The sequence below is a fragment of the Canis lupus genome, chromosome 27 (assembly GCF_011100685.1).
Source record: "Canis lupus familiaris isolate Mischka breed German Shepherd chromosome 27, alternate assembly UU_Cfam_GSD_1.0, whole genome shotgun sequence".
In the NCBI taxonomy this organism is placed as follows: Eukaryota; Metazoa; Chordata; class Mammalia; order Carnivora; family Canidae; genus Canis; species Canis lupus.
In genome coordinates, this window is record NC_049248.1 from 4,173,581 (window position 1) to 4,199,074 (window position 25,494).

At 38.2% G+C, this 25,494-nt stretch overlaps 1 protein-coding gene across 7 annotated transcripts in view; it reads left to right on the plus strand.

Annotated features, from left to right (window-relative positions):
• Nucleotides 1-25,494, plus strand: part of TULP3 (TUB like protein 3) — a 63,822-nt gene that overhangs the window by 13,795 nt on the left and 24,533 nt on the right. For 2 of the 7 annotated variants that reach the window (XM_038576443.1, XM_038576445.1), the window contains exons 2-3: nt 20,495-20,546; nt 25,150-25,261. In XM_038576443.1, coding sequence (XP_038432371.1) covers nt 25,259-25,261 — 3 coding nt within the window. In that variant the 5' untranslated portion in view covers nt 20,495-20,546; nt 25,150-25,258. Of the gene's footprint in view, nt 1-8,435; nt 8,601-20,494; nt 20,547-25,149; nt 25,262-25,324; nt 25,461-25,494 lie in introns of those variants that run through there. The other 5 variants (XM_038576440.1, XM_038576442.1, XM_038576441.1 and 2 more) reach the window with 4 other exon arrangements.

Genomic DNA, 25,494 nt, shown 5'->3' on the forward strand with positions numbered 1-25,494 from the left:
CTGTGTCTTTTTAGCAGTTTATCAATTCACACCCATATTCCCATTTATAAATATTTATCATATGCATATAAAATGATGAAAATAGATTATATGTAGTTTATCAATCTCATAGGTACACATGCTAAAATTCCTTGGCAGTGGGAAACGAGGAAGTGAAGGATGTCACAATATGACAAAATATTATGACTCAGTGATTGGGAATAAATGTATTAAAATTTCAGGTGCATTCATTTGGAAGGCATATGGGAAATTTAGGCTTTTCAAAGGAGTTCTAGAGGAAATTTTCTAGGGAAAATCTTTAGAGGGAGTTGTATTGTGAAAGGGTCTTTAAAAATATAGAATACAGGGGTGCTTGGGTGGCCCTGTCGGTTAAGCGTCTGCCTTCGGCTCAGGTCATCATTTCAGGGCCTGGGATCAAGTCCTGAGTTAGGCTCCCTGCTCAGCGGGGAGTCTGCTTCTCCCTCTGCCTTTGCAGTTCCCTCTGTTCTCTTTCTCTCAAAGAAATTTTTAAAATCTTAAAAAAAAAAAAAAACCCTGCCAAGCTATCTTCCATAGTTGCTGTGCCATTTTTGCATTCCGTCTAGCAATAAATGAAATTTCTTATTGTTCATGTCTTTGTCAGCATTTGGAGTTGTCAGTGTTTTGCATTTTAGCCCTTCTAATAGGTATGCAGTGGTAATTATTATTGTTTGTTTTTTTAATTTGCCATTCTCTAAGGGCATATTATATGGAGTGTCTTTTCATATGCTTACTTGCCATCTATATATCTTCTTTAGTGTCGGAGTCTGTTTAGATCATTTAACTATTTTTTAATTGGCTTGTTTTCTTATTGTTGAGTTTTAAGAGGTCTCTGTATATTTTGGATATGACTTCTTTATCAGATATGTGTTATGTAGGGACGCCTGGGAGGCTCAGCGGTTAAGGGTCTACCTTTGGCTCAGGGCTTGATCCCTGGGTTCTGGGATTGAGTCCCACATCAGGCTTCCTTCATGGAGCCTGCTTCTCCCTCTGCCTGTGTCTCTGCCTTTCTCTCTCTGTGTCTCTCATGAATAAATAAATAAAATCTTTTTTAAAAAAAGATATGTGTTTTGTAAATATTTTCTTTCAGTTGACATTGTTTTTTTTACCTCCTCTGGCCTCTACTTTTCTAGTAATTTCCTAGTTGGCAGAGCTGCACAATGCTGTTGGTCAATGAGAGTCAATATCACCAAGTGGTGACACTTATATAGGTTTCCTAGCAAGCTTCTCACATATCATAGGATATAGGAAATTGTAAACTTCCTTTCTCTACATTATCCCCCCAGATGTTAATTATTACATGGGTAACAGAGGAACAAGGAAAAAGGAAAGGCTATCCCAAGATTGAAAATGCCTGTCTAGTCTCCCAGGGGGAGGGAATGTCACTCAAAATGTATTCTGGGTAGATTTTACCCATGACCCATGTTAATGTGTTTCTGAGGGCATTGCAAGCATCCAGCTATATTTGCTACTTTCATCGGAATTTCACTAAGACTACTTAGGAAACTAGTCTCAGCAAACTCAGTAGACATCTTACCTTTTTATCACTAAGGTACTATGGTCCTTTTTACATCATGCTCAATTATTATTGGAGTTCAAGTGTGAATTCATTGTACAGACCCATGGCCTGCCTTAAGAACAATGAACAAAGGGGATGCTTTAGCAGGTAGCAGTTAACATTCACACAGTGCTTTGCAATTTCCAAAGCACTTTTCCTTATGTCTCCATATACTTTCATGTATAATTATCTAATACTTAACAAACAACTCTGTGAGGTAGATACAGCTGTCCACATTTTATGATTGAGGCGACAGATGTTTAGGTAGATGAATTGACTTGTTGAAGATTTAACGAGGAATTGCCAGAATCAGAATTTGAACCCAGGTTTTTTGACTGAGGTTTTACTAGTATATTCTACAAAACCATTGATTTTTATTCTCTTTAAATATAAGATGTGGAAAGGATCAGGATTATTTTGAATAATTTGGGCTGTATGGTCATTGTGGTGTTAGTGGAGCATTGTTTGAATGAACAAACACAGTATTATTTTAAAAATGAGAAAATAGTGATACTTTAAAGAGCAGTTGCTGGTTATACCTGACTTTTTCTTTTTTTACAGTAGTCTTTGGCTTTTATTTATTAATTTTTAACAGGTTTAAACTTTTTAAAGGGCATTATTTATTTATTCATGAGAGACACAGAGAAAGAGGCAGAGACACAGGCAGAGGGAGATGCAGGTGCCCTATAGGGAGCCTGATTCAGGACTCGATCCCAGGACCCTGGGATCACAACCTGAACCAAAGGCAGATAGATGCTCAACCACTGAGCCCCTAGGCGTCCTGCAGGTTTAAAATTTTTATGTAATAAAATGTATCACTTGTTTCCCTGATACTTTCTGGGCTCTATGTCTTGCTGTGACTTTTTCTTTTCTTTTTAAAAATTTATTTATTGGTTTGAAAGAGAGCACGAGAGCAAGAGTTTGTGTGCACAGGGGGAGGGGGGCAGAGGGAGGAGAGACAATCTTTTTTTAAGCAGGACTCCTCACTCAGTGAGGAGCTGATCCAGGGCTTGATCTCACAACTCTGAGATCAGGACCCTGTGGTCATGACCTGAGCTGAAACTAAGAGTCAGAGGCTTAACTGACTATGCCACCCAGTTGCCCCTGCTGTGACTTTTCTATAGTTCATGTTATAAAAATATTAACCTATATTTTCTCAAATTTTATGTGTAGTTTTTTTTTAATTTTTTTTAAATTTTATTTATGATAGTCACACACAGATAGAGAGAGAGGCAGAGACAGAGGCAGAGGGAGAAGCAGGATCCATGCACCGGGAGCCCGACGTGGGACTCGATCCCGGGTCTCCAGGATCGTGCCCTGGGCCAAAGGCAGGCACTAAACCGCTGCGCCACCCAGGGATCCCCTTTATTGTGTTAAAATATACATGAATTTTTAAAAACATTTTATTTATTAATGAGAGACACACACACACAGAGACGGAGACATAGACAGAGGGAGAAGCAGGTTCCTTGCAAGGAGCCTGGTGTGGGACTCCATCCTGGTACCAGGATTACACCCTGAGCCAAAGGCAGATGCTCAACCACTGAGCCACCCAGGCATCCCAAAATATATGTGAAATTTACCATTAACCCTTCCTTCCTTCCTTCCTTCCTTCCTTCCTTCCTTCCTTCCTTCCTTCCTTCCTTCCTTCCTTCCTTCCTTCCTTTCTTCCTTCCTTCCTTCCTTCCTTCCTTATCATTAACCATTTTGAAGTATACGGTTCAGTGGTATTAAGTATATTCACATTGTTGTGCAGCCAGCAATCACCACTATCTATCCCCAGAACTCTGCTCACCTTGTAAAACTGAAACTCTACCTGTTAAACAGTAACTTCTCATTATCACCCCCCACCTCAGCCCCCGGCCCCTGGCAACCACCATTCTATGATTTAGACTATTTTAAATACCTGATATAAATGGGGTCATGCAGTATTCGTCTTTTTCTAACTGGCTTATTTCACTTACTATAATGTCTTCAAGGTTCATTCATATTGTAGCACGTGTCAAAATTTCTTTCCTTTATTAAGGCTGAGTAATATTCCATTCTTTGTATATGCCACATTTTGCTTATATGTTGAAATTTGATGGCCATACGGGTTGCTTCTGCATTTTAGCTATTGCAAATAATGCTGCTATGAACATGAGTGTACAAATATCTTTTCAAGACATTGCTTTTAAGTTCTTTGGGGTAAATACCCAGCAGTGGAATTACTGAATCATATGGTAGTTAAATTTTTAATTTTTTGAGGAACGTCCATGCAGTTTTCTACATTGGCTGCACCAGTTTACAATTCTACCAGCAGTGCACAATTCTAAGTTTTTCCAAACCCTTGACAACATTTGTTTTCTAGTTTTTTGATAGTAGTTCTCCTAATGTGTGGGTAGTGGTATCTCCTTATAGATTTGATTTGAATTTCCCTAATGGCATGATCCTGGGGTCCCAGGATCTAGTCCCACATCAGGCTTCCTGCATGGAGCCTGCTTCTCCTTCTGCCTGTGTCTCTGCCTCTCTCTCTCGGTGTCTCTCATTAATAAATAAATAAATAAAATGTTTAAAATATATATATGTATAAAAAGAATTTCCCTAATGATCTGTGCTGTTGGAGATCTTTTATGTGCTTATTCACCATTTATATATCTTTGGAGAACTGTCTTGCCCATATTTGAATTGGGCTGTTTTGTTGTCGCCATTGTTGTATTTTAGGAGTTCTATCTATATTTTTTGGATATAAATGCCTTATCAGACATATAATTTGCAAATATTATCTCCTGTTCTGTAAGATGCCTTTTTATTCTGTGGCTAGTCCCTTTTGATGTACAAATTTTAAAATTTTCATGAAGTCTATTTGTTTATTTTTTTTGTTACCTGTGTCTTTGGTGTCATATTCCAAGAAATCATTGCCAAGTCCAGTGTTGTGAAGATTTTTGTCCTGCTCTGAGTTTTGTTTTAGGTCTTACATTTAGGTTCTTGATCTTCTTTAGTTAATATCTGTATGTGGTGTTAGGTAAGGGTCCAAATTCATTTTTTTTGCATGTGGATATTGTTTTCTCAGCACCATTTGTTGAAAGACTATCCTTTCTACATTGAATGGTCTTGACACCTTGTCAAAAATTATTTGATCATATATTTGAGGGTTTATTTCTGGGCTCTCTGTTCTATTTCTTTGGTCCATACATCTGTCTGTTTTGGGGGTTCTTTGTGTGGTATTTTTTCTCCAGCATATGTCTTTATAGCAATACCATACTGATTAGCTTTGGGTAGTAAGTTTTGAAATCAGGAAATGTGAGTCCTCCAGTTCTTTTTCAGGATTGTTTTGGTTATATGGGGCCTGTGAGATTCCTTAAGAATTTGTGATGGGTTTTCCTATTTTTGGAAAAAAACGTCATTGGGATTTTGACAGGGATTTACACTGAATCTGTAGTGATTGCTTTGGGTAATATTGACATTTGAACAATATTAAGTCTTCTAATCCATGAACATGGGGTATGTTTCCATTTATTTCTGTCTTCTTTAATTTCTTTCAGCAGTGCATTGTACAAGTCTTTTACCTCCTTGGTTAAGTTAATTGCTAAGTATTTTATTTTTTTGATGCTATTGTAAATGGAATTATTTTAGTAAATTCCTCTTCAGGTTGTTTATTGTATATAGAAATGTAGTTGTTTTGTGTCTTTGTGTCCTGCTAGTTTGCTGAATTCATTTATTAAATCTAACAGGGTTTGTTTTTGTGTGTATATGAAGTCTTTAGAATATTCTATGTCGGGATGCCTGGGTGGCTCAGGGGCTGAGTGTCTGCCTTCAGCTCAAGGAGTGATCCTGGGGTCCCAGGATCAGGTCTCACATCGGGATCCCTGGATGGAGCCTGCTTTTCCCTCTGCCTCTTTCTCTGTGTGTATCTCATGAATAAATAAATAAAATCTTTTAAAAAATATTCTATGTGTAAGATCATATCATCTGCAAACAGAAACAATTGTACTTCTTTCTTTATAGTTTGGATACCTTTTATTTCTTTTTCTTGCCTAGTTGCTCTGGCTAGAACTTTCAGTACTCTGTTGAACAGAAGTATTGAAAAGAGGCATCCTTGCCTTATTCCTGATCTTAGAGGAAATGCTTTCAATCCTTCACCATTGTGTAATATGTTTACTGTAGGCTTTTCATATATAGCTTTTATTATGTGGTGGGAGTTTCCTTCTATTTCTATTCTATTCTTTTATCTTGAAAGGATCTTGAATTATGTCACAGGCTTTTATACATCAATTGTTTTTGTGTTTTTTTAACTATATTTTGTTGATGTGTGCTTGTTTTTGAGAACCAGGGTGACAAAGGGAAAGAACAGGGACTTTTTGGTGTCTGACATATTTGCATAAAAATTTGGCTTTTTTTTTTTTTTTTGGCTTTGTTTTTTTAATTTATGTGACTTTAAGCTTGGCTTAGTAAGTTGCTCAGTCTCCTGAAGCCACCCTTTTTCACTTATAAAGTAAATAAAATAGTAGCAACCTTACATGGTTCAGATGAACAGTGAATGAGATTTATGTGTATAAAGGCCTAAGCACTCTCCCTAGCAAATAGTAGAACCTTTTTCTTTCCTTTTGCCTGAATGACATGTATTTATTACTATTGTATTTCTGTCGTTAGGCTTTTGCCTGCTGTGGCTCTGGGGACAGGGCGGAGGGTGGGTGCTGTGGGGACCATTTGGATGCACACAGACATGAATGGATAACAAAATGGTATTGGAACAGTGGGAATCAGCAATTTTGCACAGGAAGCTTTGGGAGATGTTGTAATGTTGTTTACTGTAGTCTGTCTAAAGTTGGGACAAAGTTGAACAAACAAGGTAAGTTTGGTGCTTTGGAAAGTATGAAAAGTGCTAGTGAGCTCTATTCTCTCCTATCAGGAGCAGTAACTGAAATTAATGAAGCTCTTGTGGAAAATCCAGGACTTGCCAACAAATCTTGTTATGAAAATGGTTGGCTGATCAAGATAATGCTTGGTAATTCTTCAGAACTGGATGAACTAATGAGTGAAGAAGCATATGAGAAATCCATAAAATCTACTGAGGAGTGAAAATAGAACCCCTAAATAAACTAGTATGAAATAAAAAAAATAAATTAGCAACAACATAAATATCCAACAATAGGGGACTAGATCAGTATAGATAAAATATTATACAGCCAATAAAAATTGTGCTTATAGAAATTGTTTTTCCTATTTCTGCAAAAATGAAGGAAAAAGTTTATGATATATGACTTGGAAAAAATAATGCATTATTATTATGTAGTATATTTTTATTTACCTTAAAATTTTTCTATAATAGAAGTAAATTAATTTTCTCATAATAAAAATATACTTTAAAAATCTGAGTGAGTATCATTATACTTTAGATATTGTGAGCTTTGAGTATGTGGGCATAGAGGGTAGTCAAGTTGAACTTCTTTTGTATCTTTGCTTGTATGACTTTCTGGATTTGAATCCAGACATTTCCAGTTGTAGATCAGTTATGTGTATCAGGTGGAGTAATTATTCATTATATGGTAAAAGATTCTTTTCCCTTAGTAATTAAAAACATGTAAGTTAAACAATTTTAAGCTCCTTTTTTTTTTTTTTAAAGATTTTTAAATTTTATTTTAGAGAGGAGAGAGTGAGCATAAACAGGAGGGGCAGAGGGAGGAGAGAGAATCTCAAGCAGACTCCATGCCCAGCATGGAGTCCAACTCAGGGCTTGATCTCACATGAATCAGAACCTGAGCCAAAACCAAGATTCGGGTGCTTAACCAACTACACTACATAGGCGCCCCTTAAATTACTTTACTATATCATTAATCTAACAGAGATAATATCCCAAATTGGCCAGAGCATAGAGAAATATGGTATTAACTTATTGGTAGCAACATAAATTTATATAAAGTTCTATTTTGGAGAAAAACAATTTGGAAGAATTATAGGTAAGGATTTATAATAGCATAATTTATAATTTTTGACTTGAAAATTTCACTTTGAAGAATAAAGATACTCATTGCTGTTCCATAGTAACATAAAAGAAGATAAGTTCTACATTTAACAAGGGAACAAGTCCATCTTGCCAGTGGGGTAGGGCACTTTAACCATTAAGATATGATATGTATATGAATTTTGTCCATTAAAGGAGACACAGACATAAATAAAATAGTTGGGGAAAAAAAGGCCAAAATGAGTTTTTGGAGTATTCACAGCAAATCTGTGCTTGTGTTGAATTGGTAGTACATTTAAAAAGTTGATTTTACTGTATGATAATTTAAAAAATTAATATAAACTCATTTTGAGAAAAAGGAAAAATATATGGAGGTACTGACAAGAATTAGAAATTGATTGTGTTGTGAGAGTTTGTAATATATTGGGTTTTTTTTTCTGTAAAGCCTTTTTTAGTACTTTAAAAGATCAGCTGTGCATGTGTATGTGTACATATGTGTGCTAAATCACATTGAATAATAAAGTTCTTACTCCTTCACTGTCAACAGTTTTTGAATGTCACTGCTTTAATGGATAGGAAAAGATATAAATGTACCATCAGGATATTCAGGATAAGTATAATTTAGAAATGTTCAAAGTGCTGTTAAAGTAGAACAGAGGAAATTATTATGGAGAAATTGAGGACTTTTTCTTAGAAAAAGTGAGAATTGAACTTAGGGTTGTGTGTATGTGGCATTTGTTATTTTTGGCGTTCAGTGAGCTTTTGAATCTGTGAATTTATGTCTTTTATCAAACTTGAGAAAAGTCCAATGACTATTTCAAATACATGAACATTAAACTTTCTGATATTGTCTCTTAGGTCCCTGAATCTCTCTTTTCGTGTTTTAAAAAAACAGCTTTCTGCCCTGTTTTTCAGATTGGATATTTTCTACTGATGATATATCATGTTTTTCCTGTTTCTTTGGATATGGAATAATTTTTTATTGTGTTCTGAACATTATGAAGTGATACATTGTAAAGACTCTGGATTCTGTTGTTTTCCTATGAAGACAATTGACTTTTTCGGTTGGATTTTTTAAAGGTAGATCACTTATTTGATCTCTCTCTTTTTTTAAAGGTTTATTTATTTATTCATAAGAGACACAGATAGAGAGGCAGAGACATAGGCAGAGGGAGAAACAGGCTCACTGCAGAGAGCCCAATGTGGGACTTGATCCCAGAACTCCAGAATCATGCCCTGAGCCAGAGGCAGACGTCTACTCAACTGCTGAGTCACCCAGGCGTCCCACTTATTTGATTTCTTTAACTGCAACTGAGCTGGAAGGCAGCAGGTGAAATCTCAGGTTGATTCCTAGTCTTACCAGAATTGCTTGGAGCCTGCCTAGTTCATGCTTGATTCAGGGTCAACCAGATATTTGGGCTGAGTCTAGTGTGGCTGCTAGAGATAAAGATTTGGGGTTATCAGTCATGGCAATAGGTACATGACATAGGATGGGCCTGTAGATCAACATGTATTAACTACAATAATGGTCAATGGAAGAAGACTGAAAGTAAAGCTGTGAAGGCTTAAACTAATTCCTTGTTCATTCCTGTATCCTTAGTGTCTACCTTGGTGCCTGGTATGTGGGACAAGCTTAACATTTGCTGACTGTATTTAATGAAGGGAGCAGCTAGGTAAGAGTAGAACCAAGGAGTTATCAGGAAAACAAGGGAGGAGAGAGTTTCAGTAAGGAGGTGGTGGCTAGTTTTGTCAAGTACTTCAGGCAACTCAAGCAGGAATGAAGAGAGTGAAAACAAGCTATTATTTTTGGCAATTAGAGGAAGAGTTTCAGGAGAATAAGGGAATAGAGCCAGACTGCAATGAGTTGAGAAGTGAGTTAGAGTTGAAATAGTGACAGCGAGTGTTATTTTGAAGTTATTTAATGATGGTGGGAAGTGGCGATTGGTTCTTTGCTTTATAGATAGATAAGGCCTAGGAAAGTATCTTTTTAAAGAATGATTTTGAGCTGAGGAAAGAAGCTACTAGAGATGGAGAGGCTGAAAATACAGTAGCAGTATTCAATGTAATTCTAAGGGAATGGGGGCCAGAATCAATTCACCAGTATCAGAGTTCACATCTTCATCTGTTAGGAGGAGAGAAGGAGCGTATGTATTTTTATGAGTACAGTTGTAGAGGAGGATGAGAATTTGCTTCTCAAACTGTTATCTCACCTGAGGAAAAAAGAGCTTTGTGGCCCTTGGGCCCTCTAGGGAGAAGACTGAAACCTAATTCACATGATGTTTTATTCTTCAACTTACATGCTTTTTAAAACATCTTTTTATTTATTTAAGTACTCTCTACAAACCAATACGGGGCTTGAACTCATGACCCTGAGATCAAGAGTCACATGCTCTTCTGACTGAGCCAGCCAGGCACCTCTCCAAATTACATGCTTATTTACTGTGAATATTTTTGAGGCAAGCCTGCTCTTAGATCTTTATTTCCAAATATTTATAAAAGGCCTGAAGTATGTGCACGGAACACATTGGAGATATGTTTAACATTTAATATGTTGGAGATTTTCTGTCATTATAGTTTGTAAAGGCTAAATATATATAGCTTGCATTGGTTTAACATTATATTGACACTCATATCTTGTGAAATGATCACCACAGTAATCATATATCATTACAAAATTTGTTTTTTTCTTTCAATGAAAGCTTTAAAGATCTCTTAGCAACTTTCAAATATCTAATACTTTATTATTAGCTATACATTATATCTCCATGACTTACTTATTTTATGACTTATTTACTTTATAACCTTTTGACTCCCTTCACCCATTTTGCCTAGCCTCCACCTGTCTCTGGCAACCACCCATCTGTTCTCTGTATCTATGAGCTTGATTTTTGCTTTTGTTTTAGATTCTACAGATAAATGAGATAATACAGTATTTGCCTTTTCTCTGATTTATTTCACTTAGCATAATGCCTTCAAGATTCATCTATGGTGTCCCAAATGGGAAGATTCCATTCTTTTCATGGCTAAATAATATTCCACATTTCATCTTTATCTGTTCATCCATTGATGGACACTTAGGTTGCTTCCGTGTTTGGATATTATAAATGATACTGCAGTGAACATGGGGGTGCATATATCTTTTCAAGTTAGGGTTTTCATTTTCTTCAGATAAACACCCCAAAATGGAATTGCTGGATCATATGGAAGCTCTATTTTTAATTTTTTTGAGGAACCTCCATACTGTTTTCCACAGTGGCTGCACCAATTTACAATCTCACCAACAGTGAACAATGGTTCTCTTTTCTTTTTTTTTTTTAAGGGTTCTCTTTTCTCCACATCCTCATTACCACTTGTTTCTTGTCTTTTTGATACTAGCCATTCTGACAGGTGTGAGGCAGTGTCTCACTGTGGTGTTGATTAGCATTTTGCTGATGATCAGTAATATTGAGCACTTTTTAATGTACCTGTTAGCCATCTGTCTCACTTTGGAAGAAATGTCTATTCAGATCTTTTGCCTATTTTCAAATTCGGTTGTCGGGATTTTTTGCTATTGAATTGTATGAGTTCTTTATATATTTTGGATTTTAACCCCTTATCAGATACATAACTTGCAAATACTTCCTCCCATTCAATAGGTTACCTTTTTATCTGTTTATTGTTTATTTTGCTGTGCAGAAACTTTTTAGTTTGATGTAGTCTCACTATCATTTTTAAGATTTTATATTTATTTATTCATGAGAGAGACAGAGAGAGAGGCAGAGACACAGGCAGAGGGAGAAGCAGGCTCCATGCAGGGAACCTGATGTGGGACTCGATCCTGGGTCACCAGGATCACACCCTGGACTGAAGGCAGTGCTAAGCCGCTGAGCCACCCGGGCTGCCCACTGTGAGTTTTTTTAATGAAGTCCACAATCTGTTGATTTTATTGATTTTTAGTTTGTATATCTAAGTAAAAGGCATAATCAAATCTACAGTTTTTTCTCCCAGAAATGGGAGTCAAATCTTTAAGTATGAATAACTGACGATTTAAGAATTAAAAAATTATATAGCTTTATGTAGTTACTTGTCTTCAGTTACTAAACCTTTTTTTCCTGCATCTTTCCTGAAATATCTTTTTAGTAATTCCTTATCACACATAGTACATTTGTTTCTGATTGAGTTGAGTCAGATTTTCATAAATTGTTTTTATTTTAACTTCATACAGGCAGCTAATGACTAAAGACTTACAATTATAAATTCCCCTAACTAAAATGAATGAAATCACCTTCTAAGTTGTACCCTTTATCAATACCCTTTGGCATTTATTGCATTTATTTAAATAAAGTAGGGTCAGCCTTTCCTTCTCTTATCTTCACTAACTCCTGAGACTGAAAAATATCATTTGTGTTGTTATGAAGTAATATTATCATAAGCTAAGGAAGTGCTCACTCAAGTTACTATTAGAAAAGCCATGGGCTGCTCACAGCCTTCAGATTTGCAAGTCTTAGCCTGCTGTGCTCCTGGCAAGGAGGGTGTTTATTCCTTCCAGTGCCACAGAAGGAGCCTGTTTAGCCTCCTGCATCACTGGCCAAATTGCAGTTAAGTGCTGATTACAGCATCCTTATTATCTGGCACCGTGTAGGAGGCTGCAAGAAGCACTCCCCTGACTATATAGCAGCCATGGATTATGTGTTAGAAAAATTTATTCCTGTGTCTCTCATGAATAAATAAATAAAATCTTAAAAAAAAACAGAAAAGTAAGTTGATAACCTAAGTATTGCTTATTAACATTATTTTTTAGTATCTTTATTTTTTTAATTCTTTTTTTTTTAAGACTTTATTTGTTTGAGAGAGAGTGTGTGAGCTGGAGAGAGCGAGCACGAGCAGGGACAGGGACAAGCAGAGGAAGAAGCAGACTCCCTATTGAGTAGGGATCCTGATGTGGGGCTCGATCCCAGGACTCTGGGATCATGACCTGGGCTGAAAGCAGATGCTTAACCAACTGAGCCACCAAGGTGCCTGTTATCTCACTTTAAACAATCTTTTAAATTAGACTTACAAAAAGGTTATAAAATTGTAAGAGAGTTCCTTGACTAAAAGTTTCTCCTAATGTTAATATCTTACATAATCATAGTAAGTTACAAAAACCGGGACATTAATACTGATTCAGTACCATTAACTAATCCACAGGTCTTTTTGGAGTTTTGCCACTTTTCCCACTAATGTCTCGTAATAGTTTGGGATCCAAATCCAGGATCCCATAGTCTACTTAGTTGTCACGTCTCATTAGTCTTCTCCAACCTGCATAGTGTATCAGTCTTTCTTTGCCTTTCCTGATCTTGAGGCTTTTTTAAAAATCAAAGTATAGGTGATACACAGTGTTACATTAGTTTCAGGTGTACAGCATAGTGATTCAACAACTCTGTGGTGTGGTCACAGCAAGTGTAGCTACCATCTGTCACCATACAAGGCTATTAGAGCATCATTGGCTACATTTCCTAGGCTGTACCTTTCATCTCCTAACTGGAAGCCTGTACCTCCCATCCCCTTCATCCCTTCTGATCTTCACACTTTTGAAGAATACTGGCATTTATTTTATAGCATGTTTCTCAGTTTGGGTTCCTGTGGTGTTTCCTCCTGATTAAATTAAGAAGCATTTTTTGGCAGGAATACCACCAACATGATGCTGTGCCTTTCTCAGCACATCATATCAGGAGGAGTACGATGATGCTGTGTTTTCTTACTGGTGGTGTTAATCTTAATTGCTTAGTTACGGTGCTGTCTTCCAGGTTTCTCCCCTCTAAAGTTACTATTTTTCCCTTTGCAATCAGTAATTATCTTGTGGGCAGATACTTTGAGACTATGTAAATACCTGTTTGTCAGCATACTTTCACCCACTAATTTTAGCATCCATTGATGATTCTTGCCTGTGACAATTATTTTTTTAATTATTATTTTTTTGCCTATGACAATTATTATTGTGGTGTTTGCCTTTGGTGACTATTTCCATCATTCCTTTTATCTTTTTTTAAAAAAAGATTTTATTTATTTATTCATGAGAGACAGAGAGAGAGAGAGAAAGAAAGAGAGGCAGAGACATAGGCAGAGGGAGAAGCAGGCTCATGCAGGGAGCCTGATGGGGGATTCGATCCCAGGACTCCAGGATCATGCCATGGGCCAAAGGCCAGTGCTAAGCCACTGAGCCACCCAGGCATCCCTCCTTTTATCTTTTTTAATTGAATTTCTTTTTTTGTAAGGAAGAACCATACCTTCTTCATCATTTAATTAATTATTCATTCATTCATTCATTCATTCATCTATATCATTATGGACTTATGGATACTCAGAGAAGTGTGGCTCCCCATCCATACCACCCTGTTCCCTCATCATTTCTACCTTATTCACACTCCTACATGATCGTAATACTATTTTCACATGTGGAACACTTCACATTAATATACTAATACCCTTATGTGCTAATGTGCTACTTATAGTCAGATATCCTTAGTGCACCCATAATAGTCCTTACTGTGTGTACGTTTTGATCCATAATACAAGGATTATGTGTTATATTTTCTTGCCAGAAATCTCTTAAATCTCCTCACTTTAACCTAGAGCTATTTTTTTCAACTCTCTTGGTAAGGATGTTTTTGAAGAATCCTGAGAGTCATCTCGCAGAATTTCCCTCCATTTGGTTTGTTTCCTCTTGAATAGATATAGGAAACATTATTGGCAGGAGTGTTGCATACATTATATTGTATGCAATATATTCTTCTCGGTACATCACATCAGGGAATACCAGATGTCAGTCTGTCCCATCAGAGTTGCTATATCCCTTCATTTGGTTAAGGTGATGTCTGCCAGATTTCCTCATTGCAATGTTACCTTTTCCTCTTTGTAATTAATATAATCTGTGGGGAGATACTTGAGATTGTGTTGAATATCCTGCTTCACTCAATGGTTATAGGATCCATCAATGTTTCTTTCAAGAGTCAATTATTAATATGGTGGTTATAAAGTCATGATATTCTACTTCCATTATTCATCCTATATTTATTAGTTGGCATTATTCTGTAAAGAAGATCTTTGTTGTGCTATATTTATTGAGAATTAGTATAGACTCATGAATTTTAAAAATAATAACAGCTTTATTGAAATATAATTCATATACCATACAATACATCCATTTAAAGTATACACACTTCACTGGTTATTAGTATATTCACAGAAGTGTGCATCCATCACCACAGTTAATTTTAGGACATTTTCATCACTTCAGAAAGCTATCCCATGCCCTTTAGCTATCATCTCCCAGCTTTTATCCCCCCAAGGCCCTAAGCAATCACTAATCTACTTTCTGCCTTTGTAAATTTGCCTATTCTGGACATTTTATGAAAACGGAATTATATAATATGTGGTCTTTTGTTGATTGGCTTCTTTCATGTAGCGTAATGTTTGCCAGGTTCTCCCATGTTTCAATATCTACTCCTTTTTATGGCTGAATAATATCCCACATTATAGATAAACCAGATTTTGTTTACCTGTTCATTAGTTGATGGGCACTTGACGTGTTTCTACTTTAGGGCTCTTGTGAATAATGCTGCTATAACAATTTGTATGCAAACAACAATATAAGTGTACTTAACACGACTGAACTGTCCACTTAAAAATGGTTAAGATGTTACATTTTATAGTACATGTTTTTACCACAATAAAAAAAAGAAAAGAGTTTATGTAATGTCCATGTGATGTGACTATTACATAGTCATTTAGTATTATATTTCAAAAACCTATATAATAACATAAAAGATGCTTATGTTATAATCTTAAAGTGATACAAAAATCATAAATATTTCAAATATATACAAATTTATAGAAATATTTGTAAAGATGTTTGTTTCCTTGTTAGCAGGGATTATATCTCAAGATGGTAGGATTATGAAAAGACTTTCATTTTCCTTATGAATTTTTTCAAAAGTTACAAAATGAGTATGCATTATTTTTTATAGTCAACGAAGGAAAACACTAGAAAGAAAAAAACCATACATAAAGGATTTAGCACCAGCAATCTTCTTGCAACACATATGTTACCTCAAAAATCCTTTCGGGGCACCTGGGTGGCTCAAGGGTTGAGCATCTGCCTTTGGTTCAGGGCGTGATCCCAGAGTCCCGGGATCGAGTCCCACATCAGGCTCCCCGCAGGTAGCCTGCTTCTCCGAACTCTGCCTGTGTCTCTGCCTCGCTCTCTGTGTGCCTCTCATGAATAAATAAATCTTTTTAAAAATCCTTTCAATTAAAGAAATAATAGAGTGAATAGGTGAAGAGCATTAACAGATACAAACTTCCAGTTATAAAATAAGCCATGAGGATAAAAGTATAGCATAGAGAATATGGTCAATAATGTTGTAATAATGTACTGTGGTGATAGATATGATTACAGTTATTGTGGTGATCATTGCATTATATATAATATATATAATGCACATATATATAATGGGAAGTAGTTCAAGAGAATGATGTTCTATGGGCATAATTATATCCCATACTCAAATGCTGGATCTGTGTTTTACTAAGATGTATGTTTAGAATTTTCCCTATTTGGCAGCCCGGGTGGCTCAGCGGTTTAGCACAGCTTTCAGCCCAGGGCAAGATCCTGGAGACCCGGGATTGAGTCCCACGTCAGGCTCCCTGCATGGAGCCTGCTTCTCCCTCTGCCTGTGTCTCTGCCTCTCTCTCTCTCTCTCTCTCTCTCTGTCTGTCTCTCATGAATAAATAAATAAAATCTTTATACAAAAAAAAAGAATTTTCCCTATTTGTATCAAGTAATAGGAAATTTTCCATGAGAAAAATGAGATACAGTAATTCCATCTCTTTTACTCTGTAGGAATTCTTTCTGTTTTGTGTTGATTTACTAACCAGGCTTGGTTAGACTTGCTAGTAAACAACTTGATTTGAAAGGAAGGGAAGAATATTAAAAGAAAAAAATGCAAGTTTAGTAAGATCATATTCGAGGTTAGACTAGAAATTCAGTTCAATGTAAGTGTATAAAATGTTATTTCTGCTAAATTATAATTTAGAACTAGAGCTCAAAGGAAGTGTAGCTTTTGATGTATAAGAGGTATCTAAATGTTACAATTATAGCATCTTTTTAGTACCTCTTTTGTTCAGGCTGAAACAAAACCTGTTTATTTGAATTGTCTGTTCAGCTTGCCCAGGCTTGATGAAAGGAATTAGTGGTGTCAAGATGGTTATTGAAGATACACCTGGTTTCCTCACTATTAGAGGCCTTAAGAGAAATGTTTGAGGACTTCATTTGTATGTCAAAATTTACCGTGATTGAGGAGGTTTTAGCATTTTGTGTGTGTGTGTGTATGTGTGTGTGTAAGAGTGGGCTGGGGGGGGGTAGGATAGGATGATTTCTTTAACATGTCAGGGGATTTTGCAATTCTGGTTTAGTGTTGAGAGCAAAATGAGGTAGAGGAAAAGCAGGACTCATAGCAGTAGCTGTTAGTAGTAGTATGTAAGTGCATTTTTATACCATGTTACCTGTTCCTGTATATTCGCAGTTTTTTCCTATATATATTTAAAATAATAATTTTTTGTCTTAGTGGGTTTTTTAAAAAGATTTATTTATTTACTTTAGAGAGACAGAGTGGGGGAAGGGGCCCAGGGGAGAGAAGGAGAGAGCATCTTCAAGCAGACTCCCAGCTGAGTGCAGAGCCTGATGCAGGCTCACAGGATCTCACAAACCCTTGAGATCATGACCTGAGCTGAAATCAAGAGTGCTATTCTAGCACTGTATTCATAAAGCTAAGATTTAAAAATATGTGAATGAGGGTTAAAAACACTAAGGAAAACAGGAATGTATCTATGAAATATGTTAGGAGCGCATGAAGTCAAGGCCTGAGTATATCTTATCTAACATTTTTGTTTATCTGTTTTTCTTTCCCTTTTTCTCTTCTTTAAGTAGGCTCCACGCCCAGAGCAGAGAGCCCAATGCAGGGCTCAAGCTCAGGACCTTGAGCTGAGATGAGTCAGATGCTTAACCAACTGAGCCACCCAGGGACCCCATTTGTCCCTCTTTTGAATTGGGAAAAAAGAGATGATTTATCTTGAATACTTAGGGTTTTTTTTAAAGCATATAGTTGATAAGGAAGTTAATAGAGGGGAACTGTCAGAGAACCAGAATGTCATCTTATCTATATCTAAGGGGTTATTAAATCTGCTTACAGATTAGTAGGCAGGAGGAATCTTGGAGATAGTATGCAAATTCCAAGTTGCTATGCATTGTTAAAAAGTGTAACACCTGGGTGCCTGGGTGGCTCAGTCAGTTACAGGTCTGCCTGGCTTCTGCTCAGGGGCACAATCTCTGGGTCCTGGGATCCAGCCCTATGTCGGGCTTCATGTTCAGCAGGGTGTCTGGTTCTCTCTTTCTCTTCCTCTGCCCCTCCCCCATTGCTCATTTTCTCTCTCTCACTCAAAATCTTTAAAATTCTTTTTAAAATAAAAAATAGGGGCAGCCCCGGTGGCGCAGCGGTTTAGCGCCGCCTGCAGCCCAGGGTGTGATCCTGGAGACTCGGGATCGAGTCCCATGTCAGGCTCCCTGCATGGTGCCTGCTTCTCCCTCTGCCTGTGTCTCTCCCCTCTCTCTCTAGCTGTGTCTCTATGAATAAATAAATAAATCTTTAAAAAAATAAATTAATTAAAAAATAAAATGCATAACACCTTCTAAAATATATGAAGGTAGTGGTGAACCATTAAGCCATGGATAAGATGCTTTAGTATTTACATCAATACAGGAAAAGCCATGCTTCCTTTTGTAGCCATAGAATTTGTCTTCTTAAATAGGACCTTGTATTTGTAGTTTCCTGACAATAAGCTCCAGTAAAAATTTATAATACAAATAATAATTACTATTATTATAAATAATAATAATAACCATTTCTGCCTTGTTTCATACTCTACTCTTTCCAAGAATGCTGAGTTGCAAAACAAAATCTTAAATTAGAAAAATTTCAAAAATAGAAAAGGCTTCAGAGAGAATTTTTGAAAAGTTCAAAAGGATTTGGAGACAGTAATTAGATTCCATTTTTGTCATTGTTGTTTTCTTCTCTCCAACAAATCTGTCTCCTAGTGGTGTTAAGTCTTATCTGTTCATCCATACTTATAGTCTCCTTGCATGACTGGCATCATGTTTTATTAATGACAAACTTGAAAGTTAAATGACTTGCCTAGATTTTAAGGAAATCAGTGGGCTATAGTAAGATGCTATACACAGTTGTTGTGGGGAAGATTTTTACCCTGCCCATTTTACCCTTCCAGGTTCTTTTGGCTGGTCTAATAATTAAATCGACACAAGACAGATTAACAGGAGAAAAATTAATTTTGGGGGCTCCTGGGTGGTTTAGTGGTTATGTGCCTGCCTTCGGCTCAGGTCGTGATCCCGGAGTCCTGGGATCGAGTTCCACATCAGGCTTCCTGCGAGGAGCCTGCTTCTCCCTCTGCCTGTGTCTCTGCCTCTCTTTCAGTCTGTCTCTCATGAATAAATAAATAAATCTTTTTTTTAAAATGTGTCTCTTTAAAAAAATTAATTTTGTACATATAGAGGTCTCATAGATATGGGACCCAAGAAATGACCAAAGCAGGTAGTTTATATACCTTTTAGAAAAAGAAACAATAAATTTGTGAAGAACTGACAAGACAAAGTTAGTCTTGGGTACTAATTAGTGAAAAAATTAAACAGAGTTTGTATACATCGACTTAGTCTAGGTCTTGAATTCTCTGTCTCTGGTAATTAGCGTGTTTTTTTACTTCTTGGTACAGGGAGGGCACCTTTCACATGGAAAATTTATTTCCTGCTTTCAGGGGGACAGAAGAGGGTCAGAATGTGCTTGCATTGGCTGTTTCTCAAGTAAGCTTTACTTCAGAATCATCAGTGTACCACTTCCATATATCTGGGGACAGTCGGCCCTGAGCCCCGTTATAGTCTCATCTCTCTTTCCTAGAACTAGCTCCAAAAAAGAAGAAAAACATTTGATTTTTAGTGGAGTTTAGGCTCTGAAAAGAGACCTGGATTAGGGTCTGTTTCTGCTGTTTAACCTTATGCATGGCCTTCTGAGTCTCTTTCCCCATCTTCAAAGTGGGAAAAATAATAGTACCTAATCCATAGCATTGTTTTGAGGAATAAATAGAATATGCATGTGCCTGGCCCATAATAACTACTTTTACATATGGTTTTTAAAAATTCCTGCATGCATGGGAGTCTGTGCTCTACATCTTTATTTTTTTTTTAAAGATTTATTTATTTATTTGAGAGAGCACAGGTAGGAGCAGAGGGAGAGGGAGAGAGAATCTTGAGCAGGCTTCATGCCCATTGCAGAGCCCCACGTGGGGCTCTATTCCACAACCCTGAGATCATGACCTGAGCCAAAATCAGGAGTTGAATGCTTAACTGACTAAGCCACCCAGGCAACACAGTACATCTTTTTTTTTTTTTTTTTTAAGATTTTATTTATTTATTCAAGAGAGACACAGAGAGGGGAGGAGGGAGGGAGGGAGGGAAAGAGAGAGAGAGAGGCAGAGACATAGGCAGAGGGAGAAGCAGGCTCCATGCAGGGAGCCTGACGTGGGACTCGATCCTGGGTCTCCAGGATCAGGCCCTGGGATGAAAGCAGTGCTAAACCACTGAGCCACCTAGGCTGCCTCCTTTTTTCTTTTTCTTTTTCCTTTTTTTTCTTTTCTTTTCTTTCTTTTTCTTTTTTTACTCTTTGGGTATTTCAGTCTCCTGAGGTCCTCTGTGGACTAAGTGTGACATTAAGGATGGCAAGTCCTCCTGTGGTCAGTGTGGGTAACATCTAGAAACTGATGCTTTCCCTAAGGCAGCATCAACTGGTTCCTAACAGTCCAAAGGAGTAGATACATGGAAGAGATGAAATTGACATAATTTTAATAGAATTTTTTCTTTACATGCTTTTTCCCCCATTTTTTTTAAACAGTGCCTTTGAAGATGAGACCATGAAACTTCGACAGCTGAAACTAGATAATCAGGTGAGTAAATCAGGAGTCTCTCTCCTGTTTGAAATAAGTGGACAGTTATACTGACCATGATGGAGATAGTCTTGACTCTGAAGTATTGGTGGGGTCATGGAAAGATGACAGGAAAGGAAAGGCTCTGATGTTACTAAGTAGTGTCTGGAGGTAGTATTTGCTAAACCAAGGCCCTGGGCAAGACCAAAGTGTTTTCGGGATCACAGCCATAAAACTGGCCTTGGATTTATAATCACTGAAAATTCCTTGGCACTTTTCCTAAGAATTGGAAGAATGTTAACACTGTAGTAATTTAGTCCTGCTACCTTACATACCTCTCTGCACTGTAATTTCATTTAAGTACAAGATGTGTTTCTTATTCTAAAATGCAGATCTGAACATGCTTGCAGGGCTGCTTAAAAACCTCAGCTGCTTACGATACAATTTTCTTTACAATACTGGTCCAAATTTTCAGTTACATATGAATTCTTTTTTTTCAGTGATTAGATTTATGTTTGTTTCCTCCACTAGGCTAAGCTCCATGAGAACAGGAGCTTAGTCTGTTTATGATGACCATTATATCAGAAGTTCCTATCACAGGGCCAGGCTAATCTTTCACTAGACATTTAAATGAAGGAAGTAATAAATAAACAGTTGTACATCATTATTTGCTATGATCATCATTGTTAGCTTAGAACCTATTACCAACATCTATTGCTTTCATATTAGCATTTTCATATGAATGCCTTCTTAGGACATTCTGTAGTTGTAGTCTCCCTACATAGAATCATGACCAAAGTGTCTAGACCCTGTAGGTGATTAAACGTATCTCTAAAGTTTTATTTTATTTAATGTTAATGTTGGAATTAATAATGGGACTTCTAGTGTAAAAAGCTACTTTAAATGTAGAATCCTTAAAAAGTGGGAGAGGTCTCTGTGCTGTGTACAGGGCCACACTCTGTAGCACAGTCCTGGCAGGTTGGAATGCCATGCCCCCCGCCCCCCGCCCCAGGGCCCCAGAACTCTTCTGGCGCTCGTGCTTATGTATGGCCACTCTCACCTGGCACCTTTTAAGTATAAGGAGCTAACAAGGGGACTGTCATCATGTTTCACTACCACTCCAGTCACCAGCTGGTGGCGTCCAGCCTTCTCACCTGCTCCTCCTGGAAGGGGAGCATTGCCTGATTGTCTTTAGGGATTCCCTATATGCAAGTCTGTGCCACATAGGAGACCTCTGGCTTCTGGATGGTGGTGATGGCCTCCATAGTCCTGTTCAGGCCCCTGGCCCTCTTCACGTGCTGCTTCCTGAAGTGCACAGACAGGAGTAGTCCCAGCACTTGGACAGGGCAGCCCAGCTGTGGATCCAGCTGCCTCTCTCAGTTGGCTTCAAAGTCTAAGTAACAACACAGTGGCCACTGGCCAGTACAGAACCGCCCAGCAGGGCATATGACAAGCACAGCTTCTCCAGCCCTCCCCTACTCCCCTGCCAGGGCCCCAGAGTGCTGGCCAATACAGACAAGGACCTCTGGGCCCGCCCCTCTGGACCCCAGTTGCCCCAGGCTCTCCTTGTGCCCAGGTGACTCATGCGACAGAGCTTGCCTGTCCTCTGGCCCCCAAGGGAATGCCTGCACAGCTGGGGATACAGAGCCCACTTTTCACTCAGGGAGGGCCTGGTGGCCCCACCAGCTCAATACCTGTGTTGGTGAAATCCACCTACTGGCTTAGGGTTCTTCGGCTCCAAAGACCCTGGTGTGGGTGACCTGTTCCTGGAGGTAGCCTGGCTGTAGCAGTTTTTATGGATAGATTCCTTGAAACCACTGCTGAGGTTAATATAGCAGCTGTAGCCTACCTCCAACCCTCTTTCTTTAAAGAGACTGAGGGAGGGGTCCCTAGGTGGCTCAGTGGGTTGAGCATCCAGCTTTTGATTTCAGCTCTATCATGATCTCAGGGTTGTGAGATCCAGTGGGTTTGGAGCTAGTGCTCAGCACTGCTTGAGAATCTCTCTCCTTCTACCCTTCTCCTTCTGCCCTTCCTTCCCCCTGCTGCACTCTCTCTCTCTAAATAAATAAAATAAAATCTTTACAAAGAGACTGAAGGCCATTTTAAACATATCTAGTTTTTCATAGCTTCGTAGGAAGATAGCAACAAATTTCTAAGGAATTACAGGTGGCTGTCTCAGCATTCTCCTTCATGGGATGGGCTGCCTCTAAGCAGATAACCACCTAGCATTTTGTGCACATCATCTGTAAAGTTGTCAGGGGAAGGGTGTGAAATAAAAAATCCTTTCTAACACTGGAAAACAATAAAATAAAAAGGTGGCCCAGATATTTTCTAATTTTTATTCTTTTTTTTTTTTATAAGATTTTAATTTTTCATGAGAGACACACAGAGAGAGGCAGAGACATAGGCTGAGGGAGAAGTAGGCTCCTCACAGGGAGCTGGATGCGGAATTGAATCCCCAGACCTGGGATCACGCCCTGAGCCAAAGGCAGATGTTTAGCTGCTGAGCCACCCAGGTGTCCCTCTAATTTTTATTCTTTTCAGTAAGAATGCTTCATGTGATATGTGTATGGTATACAGGTTGGGATTTTGTCAGCCTTTTTTTTTATGGCACAACTTTTAAAAAATTATGTTTTTATATGCACAATAAAAGCATATGGGAAGGATTCCAATAATACTGAAAAGATATTTCATGAAGTCTCTCCCTCTCTGCTTAGCTTAGTTCTTTACTGAAGACTGTCATTGACTTTTTATTCTTGTGTGTGTGTGTGTGTGTGTGTGTGTGATAGGGCAGAGGAAGAGGGAGAGAATCTTAAGCAGGCTCCACGCAGAGTACAAGAGCCCAGCATGGGGCTTGTTCCCGTGACCCTGAGATCATGACCTGAGGCAAAACCAAGAGTCAGATGTTTATCTGACTGAGCCCCCAGGAGCCCCCAGAGACTGTCACTGACTTCTAACATATCTTTGCAGAGATAGTCAATGAATACAAAGATAAACATTTTATAGGAATTCTTTCAAAAAAACCTTCAGACCTGATGTATAAATATTGGTGTTAAATAGCCTATGAGAATACTGTAAGGGCCTAAGGTGCTGCCTTGGGCAAAAGAAGGTTGGTTGCTCAGCAGGATGTAAGGGAATTTCCACAAATGCAAGCTGAGCTTTCAAATGGCCTGTAACAAAGGCAGCACTAACAGAATGAATAACATATTGGGCTGAGAATCTAAAGACTGGTTTTTGGTTCCGATTTTTACTCTGCCAATACTTAGCTGTATGATTTTTTTTTTAAGATTTTATTTATTTATTCATGAGAGACAGAGAGGCAGAGACATAGGCAGAGGGAAAAGCAGGGTCCCTGTGGGGAGCCTGATGCAAGGACTCGATCCCAGGATCCCGGGATCACAACCTGAGCCAAAGGTAGCACTCAACCGTTGGGCCACTCAGGTGCCCCAGTTAGCTGTGTGATTTTAGGTAAGATTCTTAAACTCTGTGCATGAGGTCAGACTGGATAACATAATAGAATGTGAGGATCTGAGAGTATGGAAGTTAGAGTTGAGATGGGGGTACACTGAAGAAGTCTAGGGTTGCTGCTCAATCTGGGCCTCAGAGACTGGTAGGATCTTAGTGGAAGGCTCCTAGTCCAGGGCATACCAACCTACCTGAGGAGGACTGTGCACTCCCAGATATGACAGTGGCTGTGATTGTCAGGGGAGGTGGGAAGGGCTAGGGAACCTGAGTCTGCCCACCTCTGCCCCAAGTATACAGTAGATTAATCTTTTAGGGGTCCTATTTTGGGAATGTCCCAGTGGTTGAGAGTCATTGGTCATGAACTTTGTAGGATGAGAAATAGTTTGCTAAGAGCAGCAACATTTGTTAGTTTCATGAGGACTGGTTTGTACTAACCAATATCATAAGTGAGGAATCTAAGCCAGGGGATTAATTTGCTAATTTCTGATGAACTATATACCAGAATCAGCTGATCATGACAATCCTATCAGATAAGTCTGTGGGAAGTTTACAATGAAAAAGTGGCCTGGTGAGCTTGAAATCAGAGCAAGTGGAGTTTGTAAAATGATATTTATGGTAACTATCACTATGTGATTGTATAATTAATTCACCTCTACTAAAGGGATACACCTGTGGATGGAATGAGCTAGGTGAGTATCTGACCAAGCTGCTCCCTGCCTTGGATGGTACTAGACACACAAGGTGACTCCTGCTCCAAGTTTTGTCTTACCTTATTTCCACATAGACCATTTCCCTTCTCTTAACTTACTCTTTTATCGTCCAGGTTTCTGTAATACTAAGTAAGTTAGTTTCTTTCATATTGTCTTTATTCCCCTGACAGTATAATCTTAGGATTTAATGTTTAAAAATCCTTGGGTAGGGGCAGCCTGGGTGGCTCAGCAGTTTAGCGCCGCCTTCAGCCCAGGGCGTGATCCTGGAGCCTCAGGATCGAGTCCCACGTCGGGCTCCCTGCATGGAGCCTGCTTCTCCCTCTGCCTGTGTCTCCGCCTCTCTCTCTCTCTCTCTCTCTGTCTCAAATAAATAAAACCTTTAAAAAAAAAAGAAAAAAAATCCTAGATTTACAGATTACTTACACGTGGCTATTTTTTGTCCTGTACAGGTTTTTGAACAACTTTATTGAGATCGAATTCACAATACTGTAAACGTACACCGGGTTAAAGTGCACAAATGGCTTTTAGACCTCATATCGAATGGAATCATAACATGTGATGGTTTGTGTCTGGCTTCTCTGACTTAAGAAGAAGTTCATACATGCTGTCACCTCTGTCGATGCTTCAGGGCTTTTTATTGTTAAATAACATTCTGAGTTGTGGCTACACCATGTTTCGTTATCCATTCATCAATTGATGGACATTTGGGTTGTTTTCACTCTTTGGCTATTACCAGTAATACTGCTCTGAACATTTGTGTGTAAGTTTCTTTTTTTTTTTTTTTTTAATTTTTA